At 51.4% G+C, this 24,044-nt stretch overlaps 1 protein-coding gene across 1 annotated transcript in view; it reads left to right on the top strand.

Annotated features, from left to right (window-relative positions):
* Positions 1 to 24,044, top strand: part of OTOG (otogelin) — an 87,952-nt gene that overhangs the window by 36,460 nt on the left and 27,448 nt on the right. Inside the window, exons 26-36 of the mRNA NM_001304328.2 lie at positions 369 to 503; positions 796 to 942; positions 1,247 to 1,366; positions 3,174 to 3,290; positions 3,986 to 4,142; positions 11,500 to 11,526; positions 14,104 to 14,271; positions 18,482 to 18,760; positions 20,857 to 20,974; positions 21,532 to 21,611; positions 22,098 to 23,881. Coding sequence (NP_001291257.2) covers positions 369 to 503; positions 796 to 942; positions 1,247 to 1,366; positions 3,174 to 3,290; positions 3,986 to 4,142; positions 11,500 to 11,526; positions 14,104 to 14,271; positions 18,482 to 18,760; positions 20,857 to 20,974; positions 21,532 to 21,611; positions 22,098 to 23,881 — 3,132 coding nt within the window. The remainder of the gene's footprint in view (positions 1 to 368; positions 504 to 795; positions 943 to 1,246; positions 1,367 to 3,173; positions 3,291 to 3,985; positions 4,143 to 11,499; positions 11,527 to 14,103; positions 14,272 to 18,481; positions 18,761 to 20,856; positions 20,975 to 21,531; positions 21,612 to 22,097; positions 23,882 to 24,044) is intronic.

Raw genomic sequence — 24,044 nt, 5'->3', positions numbered from 1 at the left:
CAGGCAAGAGTACTGGAGTGGGGTGCCATCGCCTTCTCTGTGTATGGTGCAGATTGCCCTCCAAAAAGGCTTACACTACCATCATCAGTGTCTGTAAGACAGTGCTCCTTCCCTCACACTCCCGTCAGCACCAGTCGTGCCTATTATCTATTCATTCATCAAATACTTTTTGGAGAGTCCCTACATACACCAGACACCCAAAACAAAACTAAGCTTCGGAGAACTGAAGTAAGTCGCCCAAAGTCACACCACTCATATGAAGCAGGAGTGGGTTGAAAACCTCTTCAGAGTCTGCATCCTTCTACCCCGTGCCTCTCAACAAAATCTCTTCTTGCCCTGGTTTATTGCGCTAACTTATTTCTCCCCAGAGCACATCGGATTTCAGCTTCTCTGTGATTGTAGAAAATGTAAACTGCTACAGCTCTGGCATCATCTGCAGGAAATTTATTTCCATCAACGTGGGGAACTCACTCATTATCTTCGATGACGACTCAGGAAATCCCGTAAGGCCTGGTGCAGGGAAGGTTGTATGGACAGTTTGCTGGTTGAAAGCGGGCAGAAGAGGGTTAAGGACTGGCTTCCTTATCACAGCTCTTTCTCTTGGAGCCATTGAGTGATCAGCCCAGATTGAGTTCCTTGGTCATGGCCAGGGACCCAGAGGTCACTGTCAGGACATGAGGGAAACAGAGGAATTGGTGAACTCCTGGGGCTGGGCAGTGACTTGTTGCCAGGCCCAGCTGACCCAGCTGCTGGGGGCTGCTCTGGCTTCAAGAATGCCCATCTCTGTCCCCCTAGAGCCCGGAGAGCTTCCTGGACGAGAAGCAGCAGGTCCACACATGGCGGGCAGGGTTTTTCACGCTGGTGCATTTCCCACGGGAGCACATCACGCTCTTATGGGACCAGAGAACCACAGTGCACGTCCAGGCTGGGCCACAGTGGCAGGTAGTCACGTGAGCAGTGACCCTCATCAGTGTTGTGCTCCTCTTAGAGCCAAGGAGCCCCTGGGTGTCCTTGCATGAGCTGTACCCTCTCCAAAAAGCCAGGAGCATCATACCTCTGTCCTCTCTGCCCCACCCTTCCCTGGGCCCCTTCTCTGACTCTCCTATCTCTCTGCACTCTGTGACCCCAGCAGCTGTTTCTAGGCCCATGACAGACTCGTAGGCTTATGGCCACCTTCGCACCCCCCCAACCCCGCCTATGGTTCACCCTGGGAATGCCTGAGACTGATCATTCTCTCTTCTTTCAGGGCCAGCTGGCAGGACTCTGTGGGAATTTTGACTTAAAGACTGTCAACGAGATGAGGACCCCAGAGAACTTAGAATTAACTAACCCCCAGGAGTTTGGTGGCAGTTGGGCTGCAGTTGAGGTAAAGCCTCTCCAAGCTGGCTCACTCCCCTCACCCAGATGGACCCTAGTCAGCACTGAGAGAACCTGGCCACAGGTCAGGGCAGAAGGACATTGGTGCAAGGCTGCTCCCACAACCCACTGTCAGCCTCTGACCTGGCATCCTCAGCCCTGTGGCCTGAGGACATGCACCGTCATCCCATCTCACAAGTCAGTCCCTGGACCAAGACCTGGTGGGAGAGCTGAGGCTGGGAAGGAGACAGAGTCCTTGCCCTAGGAGAGGTGACCACCCAGTAGGGAAGATGAGGCTTATGGAAGCAGGACCATTTTTTCCATCTCTGTGCCAATAGGTCTAGCACAGAGGAGAGACCAAGAGAGATCTACATGGGTTGAGGCAATCAGAGAAGACTTCCTGAAGGTGTCAGGACTAGTGTGGTACTTAAAGGATAGATCATATTTGGATGGCTGAATGTATCCGAGAAGACCTCTGAGAGGGTGGACAATATTATCAGAGGTAGAAATTATATATGTCTCTGAGGTTTGGAAGATGTCTGACTGAGGCTGCCAAGCTGTGAGCGGTGAGGGGACACAGCACTGAACTGAGAGCAATAGACCTGGGTTCTTGTCTTAGACCATCCAGGGACTTGCTTGGCGACCTTGAATAAGCCCCAGCTTCTCTGTGATCTTCTGTGAAGTGAAGGAGCTGGAAGAGGAATGGTGGATAGGTTTTACCTCGTGTGACAAACCTGATCAGTCAGATGAGGCTGCCTGGGAAGCCATGTTGGGAAGTGCCAACACTGTGTCAGGTTCATCTGGAAGAACTGCGACTGATTAGTTATGTCTGCCATGGATGCTGCATTAGAGAGTGGTGACGCGAGTGTTACACATTTGCCTTTCCTGGACTGAGTGATCTTCCGTTCCTGATTCTCTGTTGGAAAGTAGATAGAGAGAAGCCTGTATAGACTGGAGTTAGGGGAGCAGTTAGTCATGGCATGGAGCTCAGTGAAATCCTGAGGTGGGACAAATCTTTTCTCAAAGCCTCAAAAAAGTGTGTTTTTAACAGAGAAGCTGAATGGGTGATTAACTTTCATTACTTCCTTCCTTTTACCCACCCCCTAATGTTATTTCTCTCTCAGTAATTCCTATGGGCATACTCTGGGGGGCTCAAGTGACAATGTAGGCCCAAGGATGGAGGCTCAGCAGACATCAGGGTGATCTGTATTCGTCCCCTCTAGCAGGATAACAACATAACTATAGACTTAGCAGCATCCTGTCACACACACGGATTATCTCACAGTTTCTGTGGGTCAGGAATCATGGTTCAGACTTGGTTCTCTGCATACAGTATCACAGGCTGCAAGTCAAGGTGCCAGCCAGGGCTGGGCTCTCATCTGAAGGTGCCCCTGGAGAGGGATCTCCTTTTCCAGCCACTCTTGTGGCTGTTGACAGCATCTGAGAGAACTGAGAACTTTCATTTTTTTGCACACTGTTGGCCCAGGATGACCCTCAGCTCCTAGAGAACACCCACAATTCCTGCCATGTGCCATTCACAGTTGGCAAGAGAGGGACTCCAGCCAGATGGGCCCTGCAGGCTTACGTAACATGATCATATGCAGTCACTGACACATAACCACATCCACGCGTCACCTTTCCCATCTCCTGTTGGCTTGTCAGTTTGGTCCTTCCCACATTCAAGGGCAGGGGATTATCCAAGGACATGAACACAGGAGGCCAGCCTCAAGGGAGCCGCTCCAGGAGTCCCTCCACCACATCAGGCAGCGGGTGTGTGAGGGGTCAGGAGATCAACCATGCTGCCTTTGCCCCCTCAGTGCCCAGACACCCTTGACCCCCGAGACACTTGTGTCCTGAATCCTCTCCGAGAACCCTTTGCCAAGAAGGAATGCAGTGTCCTGCTCAGCAAGGTGTTTGAGACCTGCCACCCTGTGGTGAGTGGAAGCCGGGCTTTGCTGCTCCTGAGATCCCCACCCCCCACCCCACCGCCACCTCCCTGGAGTCCCTTCTGCCCTGAAACCGTCTGCTGTGCCTTGATCTAGAGGGGAGACTCACCTCTGCCATTCCCCTGCCTCTGGCCTTTTCAGATGACTCTGTCCTGTTTCCCCAGATGACCCAGGACAGACCGACAGTCAAACAGCTTCTGTGCCCTTTACAAGCCTTTCTCCTTATGTCTCTTCCTCCCTATCAGGCTGTTCTTCTGAATGGTGAACACAGACCCCTCACGCTGCGGCAGCAGCCCTCAGTGGAGACAGAAGAGAGCTGGTGCTCAGCTCTGCACAGGCCCCTCGGGGGCCTCGAAGGCTGCTGTCAGACCTGTCTTGACTGTCTCTGGCCCTGGCTGGGGGTTCACACCCCATGTCTGTTTCTCAGCCACACCCTGAAGCCCTGGATCCTATAGCCTAGGCCCAGAAAGGAGAGAGCTTAGTTCTCAAAAGCTGGGTCTGCCCAGTCCACGGAGTTAACATTTCCCTCTGAGCTGCCTGCCTTCTGCCCTCACCCAACACTGGCAGCACACACCATCCTTCACGCTTGTGCTGCTCCCTGGGGCTGAGTGGCATCAGCCCAGAAGCTGAAGGGCTAACGTTTAGGGCCTGTCCTCTGACCTCTGACTTCTGATCTCCTCCAGGTTGACGTCAGTTGGTTTTACTCCAACTGCCTGACAGACACGTGTGGGTGCAGCCGGGGCGGTGACTGTGAATGCTTCTGTGCCAGCGTGTCCGCCTATGCCCACCAGTGCTGCCAGCACGGGGTGGCCGTCGACTGGAGGACCCCGCGCCTCTGCCGTGAGTGTCCAGACCCATCATCTGAGGGGGACGGTGGTGCCCCTTCTGTGGGCAGGCCTGTGGGGTCCCATCACTCTAGTGAGCATCTATGGAGTACTTACCATGTGCCAGGCATCAGCATGGCTTGTGTGTATAATTAATCGAATTATCAAGTACCCAGGTGGCTCTAGTGGTAAAGAACCCGCCTGCCAATGCAGGAGACATAAGAGATGCAAGTTCAGTTCTGGGTCCAGAAGATCCCCTGGAGAAGGGAATGGCTACTCACTCCAGTATCCCTGCCTGGAGAATCCCATGGACAGAGGAGCCTGGTGGGTTATACTCCAAAGGGTGGCAAAGGGTCAGACACGACTGAAACAACTTAGCACACATGTACCCTGTGAAGCAGGACTGTTTATTCCTGTTTTACAGTTGGAGAAATGGGTTAGCGAGAGAGAGAGATTCAGGAACATGCTCAAGGTCACAGAGGTTGGTGGAGGAGCCAGGGCTCATCTCCACATGGTCTGGGTGCAAACCCAGGACTGTGCTCCTGACCAGTTCACCAGATAAGTCAGGAGCCCTGGGTTCCAGACTCAGAGCTGCAAGCTGTGTGACCTCAAACTAGTTCTCCAACATCTCTGGGGCTCAATTTTTTATCTGAAAAATAGGAATAGACCTGTCCCACAAGGTTTATTGTGGGGGTCAAAGGAGATAGTGAGTGTGAAAGCCCCTGTCAGCTGAGACACATAAGGCCCATCAGAGACACAAGAGAGCAGTGTGTTTTCACCATTGGTGGTCTACAGAATGCTTTTGGTTGCACACTCCTATCAAGTAAAAACATGCACATGCTCACACACACACATACATATATATACATGGGTTCAGTTCAGTTCAGTTCAGTTGCTCAGTTGTGTCCGACTCTTTGTGACCCCATGAACCACAGCACGCCAGGCCCCCCTGTCCATCACCAACTCCTGGAGTCCACCCAAACTCATGTCCATTGAGTCAGTGATGCCATCCAACCATCTCATCATCTGTCGTCCCCTTCTCCTCCTGCCTTCAATCTTTCCCTACATCAGGGTCTTTTCAAATGAGTCAGCTCTTCACATCAGGTGGCCAAAATATTGGAGTTTTGGCTTCAAATCAGTCCTTCCAATGAACACCCAGGACTGATCTCCTTTAGGATGGACTGGTTGGATCTTCTTGCAGTCCAAGGGACTCTCGAGAGTCTTCTCCAACACCACAGTTCAAAAGCATCAATTCTTTTTTTTTTTTTATTTTATTTTATTTTTAAACTTTACATAATTGTATTAGTTTTGCCAAATATCAAAATGAATCCGCCACAGGTATACATGTGTTCCCCACCCTGAACCCTCCTCCCTCCTCCCTCCCCATACCATCCCTCTGGATCATCCCGGTGCTCTAGCCCCAAGCATCCAGTATCGTGCATCGAACCTGGACTGGCATCTCGTTTCATACATGATATTTTACATGTTTCAATGCCATAATCCCAAATCTTCCCACCCTCTCCCTCTCCCACAGAGTCCATAAGACTGTTCTATACATCAGTGTCTCTTTTGCTGTCTCGTACACAGGGTTATTGTTACCGTCTTTCTAAATTCCATATATATGCGTTAGTATACTGTATTGGTGTTTTTCTTTCTGGCTTACTTCACTCTGTATAATAGGCTCCAGTTTCATCCACCTCTTTAGAACTGATTCAAATGTATTCTTTTTAATGGCTGAGTAATACTCCATTGTGTATATGTACCATAGCTTTCTTATCCATTCATCTGCTGATGGACTTCTAGATTGCTTCCATGTCCTGGCTATTATAAACAGTGCTGCGATGAACACTGGGGTACACGTGTCTCTTTCCCTTCTGGTTTCCTCAGTGTGTATGCCCAGCAGTGGGATTGCTGCATCATAAGGCAGTTCTATTTCCAGTTTTTTAAGGAATCTCCACACTGTTCTCCATAGTGGCTGTACTAGTTTGCATTCCCACCAACAGTGTAAGAGGGTTTCCTTTTCTCCACACCCTCTCCAGCATTTATTATTTGTAGACTTTTGGATCGCAGCCATTCTGACTGGTGTGAAATGGTACCTCATAGTGGTTTTGATTTGCATTTCTCTGATAACGAGTGATGTTGAGCATCTTTTCATGTGTTTGTTAGCCATCTGTATGTCTTCTTTGGAGAAATGTCTATTTAGTTCTTTGGCCCATTTTTTGATTGGGTCATTTATTTTTCTGGAGTTGAGCTATAGGAGTTGCTTGTATATTTTTGAGATTAGTTGTTTGTCAGTTGCTTCATTTGCTATTATTTTCTCCCATTCTGAAGGCTGTCTTTTCACCTTGCTAATAGTTTCCTTTGATGTTCAGAAGCTTTTAAGATTAATTAGGTCCCATTTGTTTATTTTTGATTTTATTTCCAATATTCTGGGAGGTGGGTCATAGAGGATCCTGCTGTGATGTATGTCAGAGAGTGTTTTGCCTATGTTCTCCTCTAGGAGTTTTATAGTTTCTGGTCTTACGTTGAGATCTTTAATCCATTTTGAGTTTATTTTTGTGTATGGTGTTAGAAAGTGTTCTAGTTTCATTCTTTTACAAGTGGTTGACCAGATTTCCCAGCACCACTTGTTAAAGAGATTGTCTTTAATCTATTGTATATTCTTGCCTCCTTTGTCAAAGATAAGGTGTCCATATGTGCGTGGATTTATCTCTGGGCTTTCTATTTTGTTCCATTGATCTATATTTCTGTCTTTGTGCCAGTACCATACCGTCTTGATAACTGTGGCTTTGTAGTAGAGCCTGAAGTCAGGTAGGTTGATTCCTCCAGTTCCATTCTTCTTTCTCAAGATCGCTTTGGTTATTCGAGGTTTTTTGTATTTCCATACAAATTGTGAAATTATTTGTTCTAGCTCTGTGAAGAATACTGTTGGTAGCTTGATAGGGATTGCATTGAATCTATAAATTGCTTTGGGTAGTATACTCATTTTCACTATATTGATTCTTCCAATCCATGAACATGGTATATTTCTCCATCTATTAGTGTCCTCTTTGATTTCTTTCACCAGTGTTTTATAGTTTTCTATATATAGGTCTTTAGTTTCTTTAGGTAGATATATTCCTAAGTATTTTATTCTGTCCGTTGCAATGGTGAATGGAATTGTTTCCTTAATTTCTCTTTCTGTTTTCTCATTATTAGTGTATAGGAATGCAAGGGATTTCTGTGTGTTGATTTTATATCCTGCAACTTTACTATAGTCATTGATTAGCTCTAGTAATTTTCTGGTGGAGTCTTTAGGGTTTTCTTTGTAGAGGATCATGTCATCTGCAAATAGTGAGAATTTTACTTCTTCTTTTCCAATTTGGATTCCTTTTATTTCTTTTTCTGCTCTGATTGCTGTGGCCAAAACTTCCAAAACTATGTTGAATAGTAATGGTGAAAGTGGGCACCCTTGTCTTGTTCCTGACTTTAGAGGAAATGCTTTCAATTTTTCACCATTGAGGATAATGTTTGCTGTGGGTTTGTCATATATGGCTTTTATTATGTTGAGGTATGTTCCTTCTATTCCTGCTTTCTGGAGAGTTTTTATCATAAATGGTGTTGAATTTTGTCAAAGGCTTTCTCTGCATCTATTGAGATAATCATATGGTTTTTATTTTTCAATTTGTTAATGTGGTGTATTACATTGATTGATTTGCGCATATTGAAGAATCCTTGCATCCCTGGGATAAAGCCCACTTGGTCATGGTGTATGATCTTTTTAACGTGTTGTTGGATTCTGATTGCTAGAATTTTGTTAAGGATTTTTGCATCTATGTTCATCAGTGATATTGGCCTGTAGTTTTCTTTTTTTGTGGGATCTTTGTCAGGTTCTGGTATTAGGGTGATGGTGGCCTCATAGAATGAGTTTGGAAGTTTACCTTCGTCTGCAATTTTCTGGAAGAGTTTGAGCAGGATAGGTGTTAGTTCTTCTCTAAATTTTTGGTAGAATTCAGCTGTGAAGCCGTCTGGACCTGGGCTTTTGTTTGCTGGAAGATTTTTGATTACAGTTTCAATTTCCGTGCTTGTGATGGGTCTGTTAAGATTTTCTATTTCTTCCTGGTCGAGTTTTGGAAAGTTGTACTTTTCTAAGAATTTGTCCATTTCTTCCTCGTTGTCCATTTTATTGTCATATAATTGTTGATAGTAGTCTCTTATGATCCTTTGTATTTCTGTGTTGTCTGTTGTGATCTCTCCATTTTTGTTTCTAATTTTATAAATTTGATTTTTCTCCCTTTGTTTCTTGATGAGTCTGGCTAATGGTTTGTCAATTTTATTTATCTTTTCAAAGAACCAGCTTTTGGTTTTGTTGATTTTTGCTGTGGTCTCTTTTGTTTCTTTTGCATTTATTTCTGCTCTAATTTTTAAGATTTCTTTCCTTCTACTAACCCTGGGGTTCTTCATTTCTTCCTTTTCTAGTTAAAAGCATCAATTCTTCTGCTCTCAGCTTTCTTTATAGTCCAACTCTCACATCCATACATGACTACTGGAAAAACCATAGCTTTGACTAGATAGATGGACCTTTGTTGACAAAGTAATGTCTCTTTGTATATGTACATATACATATATATGTATGTATATATGTACATATATATATACATATATGGAGAAGGAAATGGCAACCCACTCCAGTGTTCTTGCCTGGAGAATCCCAGCGATGGAAGAGCCTGGTGGGCTGCTGTCTATGGGGTCGCACAGAGTCGGACACAACTGATGCGACTTAGCAGCAGCAGCACATATATATATACATATACATATATGTGTATATGTACATATACATAGGTACATGTACATATATATAATATTAGTAGTGTAAAGTATGCCACAAAACAGATACAAAAATAAATATTTAAAAGATGAAGTAAAATACACAGAAATTCAAAAGATTTATTATTTGTTCCTGCACATCAAAGATCTTCCTGGCACAAGACGCCTCGCTTTGGGACACAGGACTAGTGCTAGAGCTGATGTTCCTGTAATTTTTCATGGGGACGTGGTGCCTGGCATGTCCTGAGCCCTGGGAGCTCCAGGCAGGATGACCTCAGGAAGAAGATGGAGCAGAAACACCTTTGGTTTCCCTTTTCTCTGCTTGTTTTACCCTGAGACCCTTCCACCACAGATGCCTTAGGTCCTCATGCAGTCTGCTTCTCCTCTCCTTTGGTAAAAGTTCTTCAGGAAGAAGGCTTCCCAGGTGACTTAGTAGGTAAAGGATCCACCGGCAATGCAGGAGACACAGGCAGATGCAAGTTCGATACCTGGGTCAGGAAGATCCCCTGGAGGAGGGCATGGCAACCCACTCCAGTACTCTTGCCTGGAGAATCTCATGGACAGAGGAGCCTGGTGGGCTACAGTCCATGGGGTCACAAAGTATCAGACAGGACGGAAGCGACTGAGCGTGCACTTCTGGAAGGAGAAGGGAACATGTTTATTGAGGATCCACTATGTGTCAGGCCCTGTGCCTTCTGTGCATTAAATCATTTAATATTCAGGACTAGGGAAATGCAAGTGAGGCCAGTGCCTGGAGCCAAAGATTTAAAGGAGTACCGAAAGACTCAATAATCAAGATAAATCACATTTTCAGGCAATACTTTTTAAAAATCAAAACTAATGCAAGAACATCTTCGATGAATAAAATACCACAATTTTAGTAATAACAGGCTCGATATTATTGATTTTTCCTTTCACCTCAGGCTCCAATATGGCTCAGCAAGGTGTGGTCACTGATTTTTGTCTTTGTTTTAAAATTTTGATATGTTGTTCATCATGGATATTTTTCATTAATTCTGAAATTTTAAAAGTTGTATTAAAGTATGACATATCCTGATTACCGAGATTTTTTTTGAGGTTCCCTTAAATTTTCCTGAAATGATCACTTGCTTTACTCCAGTTCAGACCTTAACAGTCTGTGGGGCAATACTTGTGGTGGTTCCCATCCTACAGAGGAAGACACTAAATTTCAGATGGGTTGAGAAACTTGTCCCCAGTATGCACAGCTGATGAGTGAGAAATGGGATTTGAACCCAGGTCTGTGGGTCTCTAGATAGCTGGCTCTTGACCACATCTTTGGGCAGCCTGGTACACACTTGAAAACAGAGACTTGGAGACCTGATTTTCAAGTTCAATCTTCTGAATCCACAAGTGAGGAAAAGCACATACTTGCCCATAACCACATGGTGTGTCAGTCTACTGATTCCGAGTGCTCTTTCCAGAGGGCAGTGCCAAATGCAGAGGGATAGTGTTCATCATGGGGTGTGGAGGGTGCGGGGTGGAGTTGGTGGCCTATGAGTGAGGGAGGCCCTTCCTCAGCCTTTGTCCCAAATCTACTGGGTCAACTGACTTCTCATGGTCTTGCTCCTGGGCTTAGGTGCCCCCTGCAAAGTGTTAGTGATAGGTGCTCAATTGTGACCGTTGTGACCAACTCTTTGTGACCCATGGGGCAAGATCCCAAAGGGCAAGATCCCATGTACTGTGTAGCCCACCAGGCTCCTCTGTCCATGGAATTCTCCAAGCAAGAATACTGGAATGAGTGGCTATTCCCTTCTCCAGGGATCGAACCCAGGTCTCCTGCATTGCAGGCAGATTCTTTACCTTCTGAGCCACCAGGGAAGCCCCCTGCAAAGTCCCCAGGTTATCTCAGTGGACTAATCCATGGCTGACTTGCCAAGGGAACAGGCTGTGGTGCTGTGCTGAGCCACTAGAGGGCATATGGAGCACATACTTGGAGGAGCTCATCAAAGCCTGATGGAAACTGCGCTCAGGGCCTTGGATCCTGGAGGCCTTTGGGTCCTTCTTATCCATGCTGTTGAAAGACCAACTTCTGTCTTGTACTTGCATTTCTCTAGTACCTTCCACAACATTTTCGACTGGAGCTTCCATTTCTTTCTTTTTTTTAAAAAAAATTATTTATTTATTTTTTAAATTGAAGGATAATTGCTTTACAGAATTGTGTTGGTTTCTGCCAAACATCAGCTTGAATCAGCCATAGGTATACATATGTCACCTCTCTCTTGAACTGAGCTTCCATTTCTTGATTCTATTCTTGCCCTTTGGGATCACACAGAATACACCCTTCTGTCCCAGCATTCATTCATTCAGTTCATGCTGAATGCCTACTCTCGGCCAGCCTTTGAGCTTTATGCTGGGGGCAAAGAGAGGAGCCATTGTATTTCCTACACTTTAAGACATCTGGATCAACGATCATGTCTGAATCTTGGAGTTTGGGAGGCAGGCCAGGTCCAGCCCTTGGGGAAGGAGGGAGAGTTGGGATGCTAGGGCCCTTGGCCCTGTCCATCTGTTCCAGGCTTCTCAAGAGGTCTCTGTTCTCTGTCTTTCAGCCTATGACTGTGACTTCTTTAACAAAGGTAAGCTCAGCCTTGAAAGCCGAGGCATTGCCATCTGTGCCCTGGTGCCACAGCATCAGCCATCCTGAGGCCCTGCTGGTCCTGAGTGATGTGGGGCAGGAAGATTCCATCATGCAGAGAGGGCCCTGACAGTGCAGGGCCCAGAGATGCCCTGGGACTCTGCCCAGCAGCTTCTGCTGCCTCTGTCAGAGCCCAGGGCAGGCTAGCTTCCCGGGTGTGCTCATGTGGCAGCTTCACCAGGAAATGGAAACCCCTTTTGCATCAGTGCTGCCCCATAGCCTTTATCATCTGGCTCATCAGGCCCATGGATTCTTGTCTTGGGTTTCCTGAAGTTTTGAGTTGGCAAAGGCAGATGCAAACTGCTCTTCCTTTGTTGGGGCAAAACCTGTGGTCCAGCGCAGTCTGTCAGATTTATCTTCAGTTTTAACCAAGGTCTCAGGGTAACAGGATATGCTCCAACTTCTCGCTAACTAGGTCATGACTAAAGACTCCAGGGAGGTTAATGTCCAGTGTTAGAATCAATTAGTCAGTTTAATCACTGGGGTTGGATGGGATTGGAGGGCTGCCCAGGAATAGTTTTAAGCACTGATCTTTGTGCGGTGGGGCCAGGTTGGCTGAATTAAAAGCTCATCAAGTCCTTGATGCCATTCACCTTTGACTTCTGAGGTCCCCTCTGCCCCTGCTTCCAGGCACCATCCTGCCAGGAGCAAGTCTATATGGATACAAGCCCAAGACTTTTCCCCTATTACCCACATGATCAGATTTTGGTTTGTGAAACGTCCCCCTGGAGGGTAAAATAGTGGGGGCCTGACTAGAGGGACAAGGATACCAGGTAGGGGGTCCATGAGATGAGAGCTGAACCAGGTACAGCATGATTATTTACAATAGCTGCAGCAGCAGCTCAAGGGGCACGGGTTTCCTAGACAATCACAACAGCCCTGTAACCGACCTCACAGGCTTTGGTGTGCCCTGCCTTCCAGGGTCATCTTTCCAGTCACAGTCCCTGCTGTGACTGAAAATATTAGCCTCAGCGGGCTCCTGATAGCCCCTGACCTTTAACTCCTGGAGGCCTGAATCTGTGCTGGGAGGACTGCGGTCCCTTCACAGGCAGGGTCTGTCTGACACCAGGCAAGACATTTCAGCAAGACAGCTCCGAGCAGAGTTTTCTCCCTTCTGTGGCATTTTGGGTGGCAGTAACTGACAAAGGACAGGCTGCTTCTAGCATCCTCCACCCACCCACCCACCCACCCACCCATCCATTCCTTGCTCGGCTTTGCTGCCAACATTTTCTCTGGTCCAGGCCCTTGCCCGGTGCTGGGGACGCAATGGTTAACGAGACCTGTCCCAGGAGCTCTGGAGCCAGCCCACCCCAACTCTCTAGAGCCCACTGTGTCTTCTTCACTCCACATTCAGTTGGTGTTTGAAGCTGACCACTGGTGGGAGTATTCACACCATGGAAATCAGCAAACATTACCAAATGGGGTTTTGTGTATTCATTTTTTGAGTGCTGACTGTTCACCATTTCCCAGCACAGCACTGCCTGTGTCCCGTCTGGTAGGGGAGACAGATGTGGTCTCCCCAGTTGAGACCCTCCTCGTAAGAGCTGTGATCAGCATGTACCATGCACCGATGCTGCTGGAGCACAGGGGAGGAAAGATGCTCACATGTGAGAGGAGAGGGTGCGGGGAGAGCTGCACCACAGAGGCGGCATTTGAGCTGGGCCCCAGAGATGGAGGAGGCGTTGGCCGCGGGCACAGACAGGGAGGACTGTGCTGAGTGGGTGGGGCGGCACGGGTGGAGACAAGGTGGAGCGCCATAGGGTTCTTACAGGGAAGAGCGAGAGAAGTTTGGTGTGGCAGGGGCAGGGGTTGGGACTTGAGGGGTCCCTGAATTCAGGCCGGGCTCTTGGACTCTATCCTGAGAGCAGAGGGGAGCTATTGAGGAGTTGCAGCAGGGACTGGAAAGATGACTCTGGAAGGCAGGGCACACCAGAGCCTGTGAGGTTGGTTACAGGGCTGTTGTGGTTGTCTGGGAAACCTGTGCCCCTGTCCCGCCTGTGCCGACAACCCCAGGAACCCAAGAGACCCAGAAGTGACACATGTTTGAAAGAAGTGGATAGATGCTAACGCTGAACCCAAGCCTTTCTGGCCTTTACTCTCCAGACCTCGGGTGGGCAGAGACTACACAGATGTCTTCTCCCAGGGGCAACTCTGAATAGCACAGCAGCTGGGATGGTAGAGTCTCAGGCAGGGGGACTGGCTGGTGGAGAGACGTTGCGGACCCAGATGCCCACCCCCACACCCCCACCCCTCTAGGGGTGGCCTGTTTCCAGGCTTCCCACAAAGTGGTTCAGGGGCTATGAAGGGGGTCAGTTCCTCAGTGGCTGGCAACCTGGGCCTCCCGTCCCTTGCTTCTGGAAATCAAGGTCCCCAGGGCCTGGGGCGGAGGACGTGACCCAGTGGAGCTCTTGGGCCTCTCTTCTCCCCCATCTCAAGCAAGGCTGGGCAGGTAGGGATAGATAGGAGGTGAGCAGAGGCCCAGGGAAGCAGGACTTATGACTGGGCCCCCTTTCTCCAGCACTAGGGAAAGGCCCCTACCAGCTGGCTAGCTTGGCAGCCGGCGGTGCCTTGGTGGCCATGAAGGTGGCAGGCGGTGCCCTGGTCCTAGTGAGAGCAGAGGACGTGGCGCCGGGGGACATTGTGAACTTCCTGCTGACAGCTGCCCTGTACAAGGCCAAGGCCCACGGTAAGGCCCACCCTCTGGCCCTTGGTGGAAGGAGGGGCAGATGCTGTGACCCTAAGCAGCTCTGGTAGCTGGAGAAGTGTGGGATTCCAACAGGCGCCCATTTCTTAGTTGAGACAGGGTTCTGGGTCAGCCTCTCAGCCTCTTTCAAGAGACACTGTCCATCTTCTTCCTGAGAGATCAGGGAGGCCAAGGTCCAGATGAACCTGTGCACCCTGCTTCACACAACAGCTATGTTCCAGAAAAGCCAGTGGCAATAATTACTACTTCCCCTCCCCTCCCCTCTGTCTCTCTCTTCCTCCTCCTCAGCCCCCTCTATTTTTAAGATTAGACGGACTTCAAATGCCAGAGGGGAGCTGGCTAATGTATTGACTGCAGCAGAACTTCTCCTGTGAATGGAGGACCGGGTTCTTGATTTGCTCAGTTGTGGTTCGGAATTCTGGACTGGTGGGTTAACACAGACTGAAGCACATAGCCCATGTCCTGAGTCTCAGACTGTCAGCAGACCCGAAGGCTTAGCTGTAGTGGGCACCATCTTCTCTTCAGAGTGCAGTAGTGCCTGAGGGTTGGCAGGACCTTGCCTGGTGGGGAGTGACCCCCTGGTGGTATTTGCATTGGGTCCTGGGCCAGCCAAAGCCTCAGTTCACCAGTGCTGGGAAGCCTTCTCTTCTGTGACCATTTCTGCATGTCCCAGCATGCATTCACTGTGATCAGAGTTTCTTCCCCAAATCCTGTTGGTCCCATCTAGTCAGTATCTCCTAATCACAAGGATGGTTCACACAGCCAATCCCAGTGTGGACTGGCGTCTTGAACCAAGACACGGCTCAGAGAGTTCATTCTAGCCTGAGAATTTAAGTTCTCATGTTCTTAGGATCTGTGGTTTGTCTAGTTATGAGGATCGTCCTCCCCTCTCTTAATTTCTCTCCCCTCCTCCCTCCTTCCTCTTCCTCCTCTGCAGCTTCCCTTGCCTCCCTCCCTTTCACTGAACCCTGTTCCCATGCCAGGCACAGAGTTGGGCACCAGGGAACCAGCAGTGTCAGAGACATCATCCCTGCCCACCAGAAGTCCACCGTCCCACCCAGCGGACACAAAGGCAGTTACAGTGCCTGGGGGAAGGTGGAGTCCCTAGCTCAGTCTTGGGGAGTCAAGAGAGGCTTCTTAGAATATGTTCCTCAAGGGGTTGGAAGGAGCCAGGGAGGAACCTGTAATCCAAGTGGGTCTTTATCCTGAGAGCAGTGGGGAGCCATGGAAGGGCTTTAAGGAGAGGAGGGACACCCCAGCACAGCTCGGGGTGATGTCCATGGTGGGGTGAGTCAGGGGTACAGGAGGAAGTGCCGGGAGGAATCCCATCACTGCATGAGGAAACGTGGGCGTGAGGAGCCAGGGACTAGGCTATGGGAGGGCCAGAAGCACCTCCAGTGTCCCCCAAAGAGAACGCTTCCTCCCTAGACATGCCTGACCTTCAGATCTGTGTGGTCCTGCTTGAAGAATTAAGGGTGTCTCACAACCTTCCAGATGTAACGGGCCATCTGCTTAGTGGGAATTTTCTATTCCCCATTCAGTATTTTAGTCCAGTAAGTAAGGTCTAGTGGAGAGGGGGTGTTGATTTTCCAGTGGTTTTATGGCGTGTTAAGCAGAACCTAGAGTAGCCTGACCCTGGAGAATGTCACTGTGGATGGGATGCCCCGAGGCTGTGAAAGCCAGCCTCCATTTCGGTCAGACCTGGGTTTTCTGAGCAGCTGGGGGCAGGACCTAGTGAGGACCCCGCTTCCCCTCCCACCCCATCCTGTGCTCCTTCCCTGTGCTGAGCCCAGAGTACTGGATAGCAGAAGAGAATGTCCCTTCCAGGTAAGCTCTGGGGTGGCTACGTGGAGGAGGTGTCCTTTGAACTTAGCCTTGAAGAACGGGAAAGACTGTGATGGAAAGAAATGTCACCGATGTGAAAAGGTCACAAAGAGGAGGACTCAGCGGTCCTTTAGCCTAAGCCTCTCCCTGGCAGTCTTGACCCTGCATGGAATGTACTGAAGGGACACATTGCTACATCCCGGCAGCACGTCTCCCTGGAGTATCAATTTTCATTCAAGATTTTTAGAGGAGGTTATCTATTATTGATTCTATTATTTATTATTAATAATAGATTTATTATTAATACTATCTCACTCTTCTGTAGTACCTACCATGTGCTGGGCACTGTTCTAAGTGTTTCACCTGTAATAACTCATTTAATCCTCACAACAGTCTTAGGAAGTAGTTGCTATCATTTAAATTACTTTCCCAGTTTACAGATGTGAGAACTGAGGCCCAGAGAGGTTAGGTAACTTACCCAAGGGCACTTGGAAGTGACAGCAGCCCACTTTTTGATAGGTTGCCTCCCAAACAGAGAAATTAAAAGAGAAATAAAATTTAGAATGTGAAAGTCACTTGATTAATTAAAGTAAAACTCAAGACTCTGTACAGTCAGTCCTCTGTATCCATGGTCCTACATCTAGGAATTAAAACCAACTGCAGGCAAAATTTCAGATGTGAAACCTACAGATCAGGCTGGATGACTGCTAGGACATTAAACATCGCAGACTTGGGCATCTGCAGATTTTGGTGCTATTGGGGGTACTGAGGGATGACTGTACCTCAAGCTTTGGGTTTCAGCCTCTCCCCTGTTAGGAGGACTTAAGGACAAATGATTGAGAAACTTGGTTTAGGCCAACCCCAGTCTTCATAAAGGAGAAAGCCAAGACTCAGAGATGGGGGGTGACTAACCTGAGGTCACACAGCAAGGGACTTCACGCTCCACCCCTCTGGGGTGCCCCATGCCCACTCCTGGATCCCATCCCTAGGGCTGACTGCACGGTGGTTAAGAGTCTGGACTCCAGTCCTGCCTCCCTTATCCACCATCAGTGTGACTCTAGGCCTCACTTCCCTCATCTGTAAAATGGGAATAACAGTGTCATCACCTTCTAAGCTATTATACAGAATTGGCTTCTTCTCTAAGTTTACACCCCTGCCCCTCCACATCTGCCACTTGAATGTCAGCTCCATGAGGACAGGGGTTTTGTCCTTTTGTTCTCTTTTGTGTTCCTGATGCCTAGAACAGTGGCTGGCACATGATGGGCCCTCAGTAATATTAGCTGCTGAATGAGTGAATTCACTGCCTCACAGGGCTCTCTTGGAATTTAGTACAAGCAGCGAGCAGAGGGCTTGCTTGCTTAGCATTGCGCCTGGCACGGAGTTAAGTCCTTGCTCAGTTGCAGTTGTTGTTGACATTAATAATGAGTTCTTCCTCCAGTTATCTCATGTCTTCTCACAGCTGCCCAGGGAGGTCTAACAGGAACTCCTGGGGCCACGAGGGGAGGGGTGGTGATGGGGGAGACGCACCAGGTCGGGTGCTGGGCTTTCACACGTTTTTCATCCTTCACAACCTGGAGGCGTTAATTCACTTGCCCACCACATGCCAGCCGTGGCAGGCAGGGACTCCAGACACCTGCTTGTGGATTTGGGTCCTGACCCTGCAGGGCCCTGTGTGTGTGTGTGTGTGTGTGTGTGTGTGCGTGCATGTTTGTGGGGGGGCTATCCACCCAGCAACAATGCACTCTCTCTAGAAATAGGCCCTGGTGGAGACAGGAGAGAGGACAGAGGGGCCCAGCTCTGGAGCAGTTTCCCCTCCATGAGCTGGACTCAAGTCCCCAGCTCCCCCAGCTCTGGCCCTCTGGGATTCTGTAAGGGGCAGGACCATGGAAACTGAAGCCTGGCAAATCAGCAAAGCCCAGCTCGTCCAGTACGTCCCACGGAACAGAACTCTGGGACGGCCGTTTCTGTCTGTCCTGCTCTCCGCCATTTTCTCAGCATCTAGAATAGCACCTGGCACATAGAGGGGCCTCAGACATGTTTGCAGGAGTGGGGAGGAGGGAGGGAAAGAGGGAGGAAGAAGGGAAGGCGGGAAGGGAAGAAAGGGAGGGAGGGGGTGGTTCAGTCACCTGCATTAGGCTCTGTAGTTGGGACTGTAACTGCCCCCGTCGCCACCCGCTCAGGCAGAGGTGGTGTGTGCAGAGGGGCGGCCAGCAGGCCGAGATGGGTGGGCCGAGGGGAGGTGGCTCAGGCTTGGAGGAGCAGGGCCCAGTCCTGGGTCGCTGAGACTGCAGATGGAGCCTGGGTGTCTGCCCCGCCCCCGCCCATCTGGATCCCTCTCTGCCGACTTTACCCCCATGGCTCTTTGCAGACCCAGATGTGGTGTCCCTGGAGGCAGCGGACAGACCCAACTTCTTCCTACACGTCACAGCCAACGGGTCTCTGGAGCTGGCTAAGTGGCAGGCCGACGATGCCTTCCGCCACCATGCCTCCTTCTCTCTGCACCGGGGGACGTGGCGGGCGGGCCTGGTGGCCCTGGAGTCCCTGGCGGAGCCCGGGGCCTTCCTTTACGTGTCGGGCCCAGTGCTGGCCCTGCGGCCGTACGAGCACACGGAGGCCTTCCGCTGGGGCACGCTATTCCGCCTTCTGGGTAGGTGTCTACCCTGCCTCACCCTCCCTGCCATCTCCCCACCTCACCCTTCCCATTGCCCCTGAGAGACGATACCTTCACTCTCCTGCTGCAGGGAGGCCACACGGTGCCACCCCTGAGACGGGAGGGGACCTGGCCTCCGTGTTGGTGGCCCAGGGAGCCTTGGGCAGTGCGGCTTGGTGCCCAGCCAGCCTCCCGGGTCTGCCTACTCCCGCAGGCCATTTACATGGTCTAAAAATAGGGCGGCCTTTGTGGAAGCAAGGAGGAAAGTGATCATCCTGGCCACAGCTTGTGTAGCCTGCTGGCTCAGGTTTCCTGCTGATGGGGGCACATGCCTGCCCTGTGAGCTCAAAGACTGCCCACTGGGGCACAGACGAGGAGCCCGCAGACCCCCCGTCCCCGCTGAGAGGCCCGGACCCTGGGTGGTGATGGGGCAGCTTCGTGCCCTTTCTAGCCGAGACCAATGGCTTCCAAGGCTTTGCCATACCCCTGCCAGGTGGGTCTGCCCCAAAAGTAGTTGCTCTCTGCCTACACCCTGGAGACAGTGATTATAATGTCCTCACTGCCCCGGGCTGGCCTGTCTGTCTTGTATGTGGACGTGTATGTTTGCGCTCGTGTGGGCACCAGTGCTGTATGAATGGATCCATTTACACGCACATGTGTGTAAAAGCGCCCCCAGTCAGCCTTTCCTTTACCGTCCCCTGCCCCTCCCAGCCCAGGGTGGGGCCAGCTCACTCTTACACTCAGTGGTCACCTGTCAAGTCCACCAGGGACCCCACCCAGCATGGATTCATCACCAGCTGTGATGCCAGGACTGTGTCCCTTGCTGGAAGTCACCAGGGCAGAGTGAAAAAAGCCCAGGCTATGAAACCAGACAGCCTTGGGTTTGAATCCTGACCCCTGTCCTTGGCACTTGGAAGAGCCCCAGAACCCCTCTCCCTGTTTCTTCTCCCTGGGACATTTGCCTCAGAAGGTTGTTGTGAGGATTGACTGTCTCCTGGGCTTTGCTCTGGGCCTGGCTCACAGCAGGTGTTCCTCAGATGTAAATTCCCAGTTCTGGTCTCAAGGATCTTAGAAAAGCAGGCTTCTTTACAGTCAGCAGCAGTGTTGGAGACTGAGGAGTCAGAATGGGGCTGCTCCCTCCAGCCTGCTGGGGAGCTTGCCCACACCTCCCAGCTCAGGCCACAGTTTCAGAGACTGGTCACTTGTGCCAATGTGGTCTGGGGTCTTGGTGGCTCAGACAGTGGAGAATCTGCCTGCAGTGCAAGAGACCTGGGTTCAATCCCTGGGTCAGGAAGATCCCCTGGAGAAGGGAATGGCAACCCACTCCAGTATTCTTGCCTGAAGAATCCCATGGACAGAGAAGTCTGTTGGGCTACAGTCCATGGAGTCTCAAAGAGTTGGACACGACTGAGTGACTAACACACCACCTCAAAACCCTCCATGGTCTCCAGACTTTCCATGAAGATCCTTCATTTGTCAAGGCACTAGCTCAAGGCCTTTTTAAAGGAAATTACTTCTGGGAAAGTCTAATATTCCCAGCATCTTCTGTGATTAGTTTCTTCATCTTTAAAATAGTGCTACCCATGAGGATGAGTGAGTAAATACCTGTGAAATGTTGAGTGTTGTGCTTGCTGTTAAGAGTTGGCTGTTGTTATCATTAGCCACCAAGGTCAGAGGGGGCAATTCTGGCCACCAGGGCCTCAGAGGGGCAGGTGACAGGGCAGCCTCATGGAAAGGTCAGGGGTCCCAGCCTCTTTGGCCGCCTCTCAAAGTCCAGCCCCAACTGCCTGCTCCATAGCCCCACTGCTGAGACTTCAGCCCCCACAAAACCAAGGTCCCAGGGTCCCAACCCAAGGATCCCCCAGACACTGATCTCAACTCTCAAGAATACAGTTTCTCCTTAGGTTGGCTTTTCATTTTATTTTAAAATTTCATTTCAGTCTTCACTTTTTTTTCATGAGTCCATTCATCTCTTCCATGGAGCAGGATGGGCATGGGCTGAGCTGGGATGACCTCTGTGCTCGGGCACCTGGTCAGGAGCTGGTGCCTGGTGTCACTCAGTCTCGGGGCCCTGGGTTTGGTTGCCTTTCCAGATGCCAAGCCCTCAGGGGCTGCCTACCCCACTTGTGAGTGGCACTATGATGCCTGTGCCAGCCCCTGCTTCCAAACCTGCCGGGACCCATGGGCAGCCGGCTGCCGGGATGTGCCCAGGTGAGGGGTCATGGGAGCCAAGGTGCTTACACCAGTGTCTGACATTCATCTGTGTGAATGGGTTTGTATGCCATCTGCGAGTTTAGGCATGAGCTTGTACTGACGTGTGTGTGTTCACATGTACTTATACATATATATATGTTTTGTTTACTGGGTATGGGGATGCATGTGAACCAGGGTGAACCTGACTGATATGGGCATATGTGAATATGGATTTGTGCATGTGGGCATATAGCTGAGCCCTGTGTGTGTTCATGTGGGTGTAAAGGGTGGCTGTGGGCGCACAGATGTACAGAGCTGTGTGTATGTGCTTGTATATGAGCTGCAAGTATATGGGTGTTGGTGTAGCTGGGTGTGTGTTCATAAGAGTGTGTACACTGATGTTTTGGTAGACGGTGGACATATAAGTGTCTGTGTGAATGTTTTTGAGTCCTGCAGGTGTGGAGAAGAAACATGAAAATGTGCCTAAATGTACACATATGTGAGTGTGGGCACCAGGTGTGCATAACCAGCCCTTGTGCTCCAGACTATTAACTAGCGCCCTGCTCTGTCCTCAGGGTGGAGGGCTGTGTGCCCGCGTGTGCCACCCCCAAGGTCCTGGATGAAGTCACACAGAGATGCGTCCACTTGGAGGACTGTGAGTGGCCTGGACTTCTCACCCCTCCTCCAGTGTCCTCTAAATCCCCCGGTCTCACTGACCAGTCATGCTCAGCAGAGCCCCCTGGTCCCTGGAGAAGCAGAGTCAGCAGAGGGGCCTCTGGAAGGTGATATCCTCTAGAGCGGGCAGGGACTCATCCAGTCCATTACCTGGCTTTTTATAGAGAGAAAATATGAGGCCCATGTGGGGAAGAGGCTGGCTTGGGGTCCTGTGCTGAGAATGTGGCCAGATTCAGACCTGAGGTCACTGGGCTCTGGACTCAGTGTTTGAGGTGTGGGGCAGGGACCTGCTGATGTCTTGAGTCATCTGACACCACGTAACAGAGGCCCTGGGTGGGTCAGCAGCTGCCTATCCCCCTCACCGAGGATGCTAGCCCAGGAGCCCCGCGTCACAGCCCTGTCCAGTGATGACCCCTGGACGCAGGAGTCGCCCCATTGGCTGAGCCTCTTCTCTCGTCCGCCCCAGGTGTGGAGCCTGTGGATTTGGTTCCCAGGGAGGCCCTTGGCAACGAGACCCTGCCTCCCGGTCAAGCGCTGCCCACTGCCAGTGACAGGGAGCCGCAGTTTCCACAGGAAGCTCCCGGGGCCTCATCCCACAGGCCAGCGCTCACACCGACTGCCCCACTCACCACAGCCCTGAACCCGCCCACGGCAGCCACGGTGGGGCCAGCGCTGTCTCCAGGCCCCGCCCAGGCCACTCAGCAACAGCTCCTGGGAGTCACAGCCTCTAACCTCCCCGAGCACCCCACAGAGGCCCCGGCCAGCAAAGGAGTGACTGCTGGCCACCCTGCTAGCTCCGGGGCCCCAGAGCCCTCATCCCTCCCCGTTTCACAGCACGTGCCCACATCTGGCATGGGGTCAGGTGCCATGGAGACGACCAGGGTGACCGTGATCCTGGCTGAGAGCCCCAACATCACAGTCTCCTCTCTGTCACCCCCCGCTCCTCGCTTCCCCCTCATGACCAAAGCTGTCACTGTCCTAGGCCTTGGCTCCTTGCCCGTTAAGACGACGCCCCTCCAGCCCTTCCCCAGCCTGGAGTTGCCTGCAAGTCCTTCGCCGGCAGTGACCTCCAGGCCCCCCACTTCCTCAGGAGCCCGCGAGGCTTCTCTGACACCTGCAATGACGAAGGTCATGACTGAGACAGGGGTCCCACAGTCCATACAGGCCCAGGGCCCTTCCAGTCCCAGCAGCCCCCCAGCTGAGGCCAGAACAGCTGCAGAAAAGATTCCTGCCCATACCCTGGTGACTGAGAGCGTGGAGACTGTGCCTTCCCCAGAGAAGGTCCAACCCGGGCCCGACCAGCCCACAGGCCTGCCAGCAGCCCCACTTCCAAGCCCGCTCCCCATGGCCTCAGCCCGCCCCGCCCAGCACGCCACCACAGCCGCCAGGCCCCCAGCTCAGCCCTCGGGGACTGCAGCTGCCGCCAGTCTGTCTACAGTTGCTCACTCGTTGGGGGCCACACCCTTCACCACTCTGGAGTCCACCCGGCCAGCCCAGCTCCTCTCCGGCCTGCCTCCTGATACCAGCCTGCCCCTGGCCAAGGTGGGGACGTCTGCCCCAGTGGCCACGCCTGGCCCCAAAGGCTCTACCCTAACCCCTCCACTCCAGCAACAGGCCACGTCTCTCGCCGTGGCCACGACTCTGCCTGCTGGGACCCTCAGTCCTGCACCGCCTCTAACCCTGGCTGTCGTGGCCCAGGGTCATCAGCCCGGTCATGCGGTCCCTCAGGCAACAGGCACGGCTCCAGGCCTGCTTCTGGGAGCCACACTGCCAACTCCTGGGGTCGTGGCCGTGGCTGAAGGGGTGGCCTCCACAGTATCTGCTGCCCCACGAAAGAGCACCACGGAGAAGACGGTCATTCTGTCCAAGCAGGTGTCTCTGCCCACCTGGATATCCGGCTCTGCCCAGGGGCGCCCCACGGAGCTCATGCCTGCAGTGGCCCACACTGCTGCTACCTTGGTGATGGGGGCCGAGGGCCCCTGGGCCGGCACGGTGCCCCTGGTGCCCACATCCTACCCGCTGAGCCAAGTCTCGGCCAGGACGGCCTCCCGAGAGAGCCCACTCATTCTGCCCCCACAGCTGGCTGAGGCCCACGGTACCTCGGCAGGACCTCAGCCCCCAGCGGAGCCGGAGGGAGAGGCCACCACCCAGCAGTCCGGGCGCTCGGCCCCCGCAGTCCAGAGCGTCTCAGCAGGTTCAGCCGAGGCCTTGGCAATCACTGCTGAGGCCAAAACGCCTGCCGCCTGTGTCGTGAGTGGCTTGTCAGGGTCTGCCCCGGTTTGTGGACTCTCTGTGCCTTCCCTCCTCCTGTGCCCCGGGGATTGGACACAATCCTGCTCTCACATCCTCACGCCTGGCTGCAGCTTCTCCTTAGCCAGCTGTCAGACTCTCAAATGACATTTAGCCACCGTCC

The sequence above is a fragment of the Bos taurus genome, chromosome 15, assembly GCF_002263795.3.
Source record: "Bos taurus isolate L1 Dominette 01449 registration number 42190680 breed Hereford chromosome 15, ARS-UCD2.0, whole genome shotgun sequence".
Lineage (NCBI taxonomy): Eukaryota > Metazoa > Chordata > Mammalia > Artiodactyla > Bovidae > Bos > Bos taurus.
This window is presented reverse-complemented; position numbering and strand designations above follow the sequence as displayed.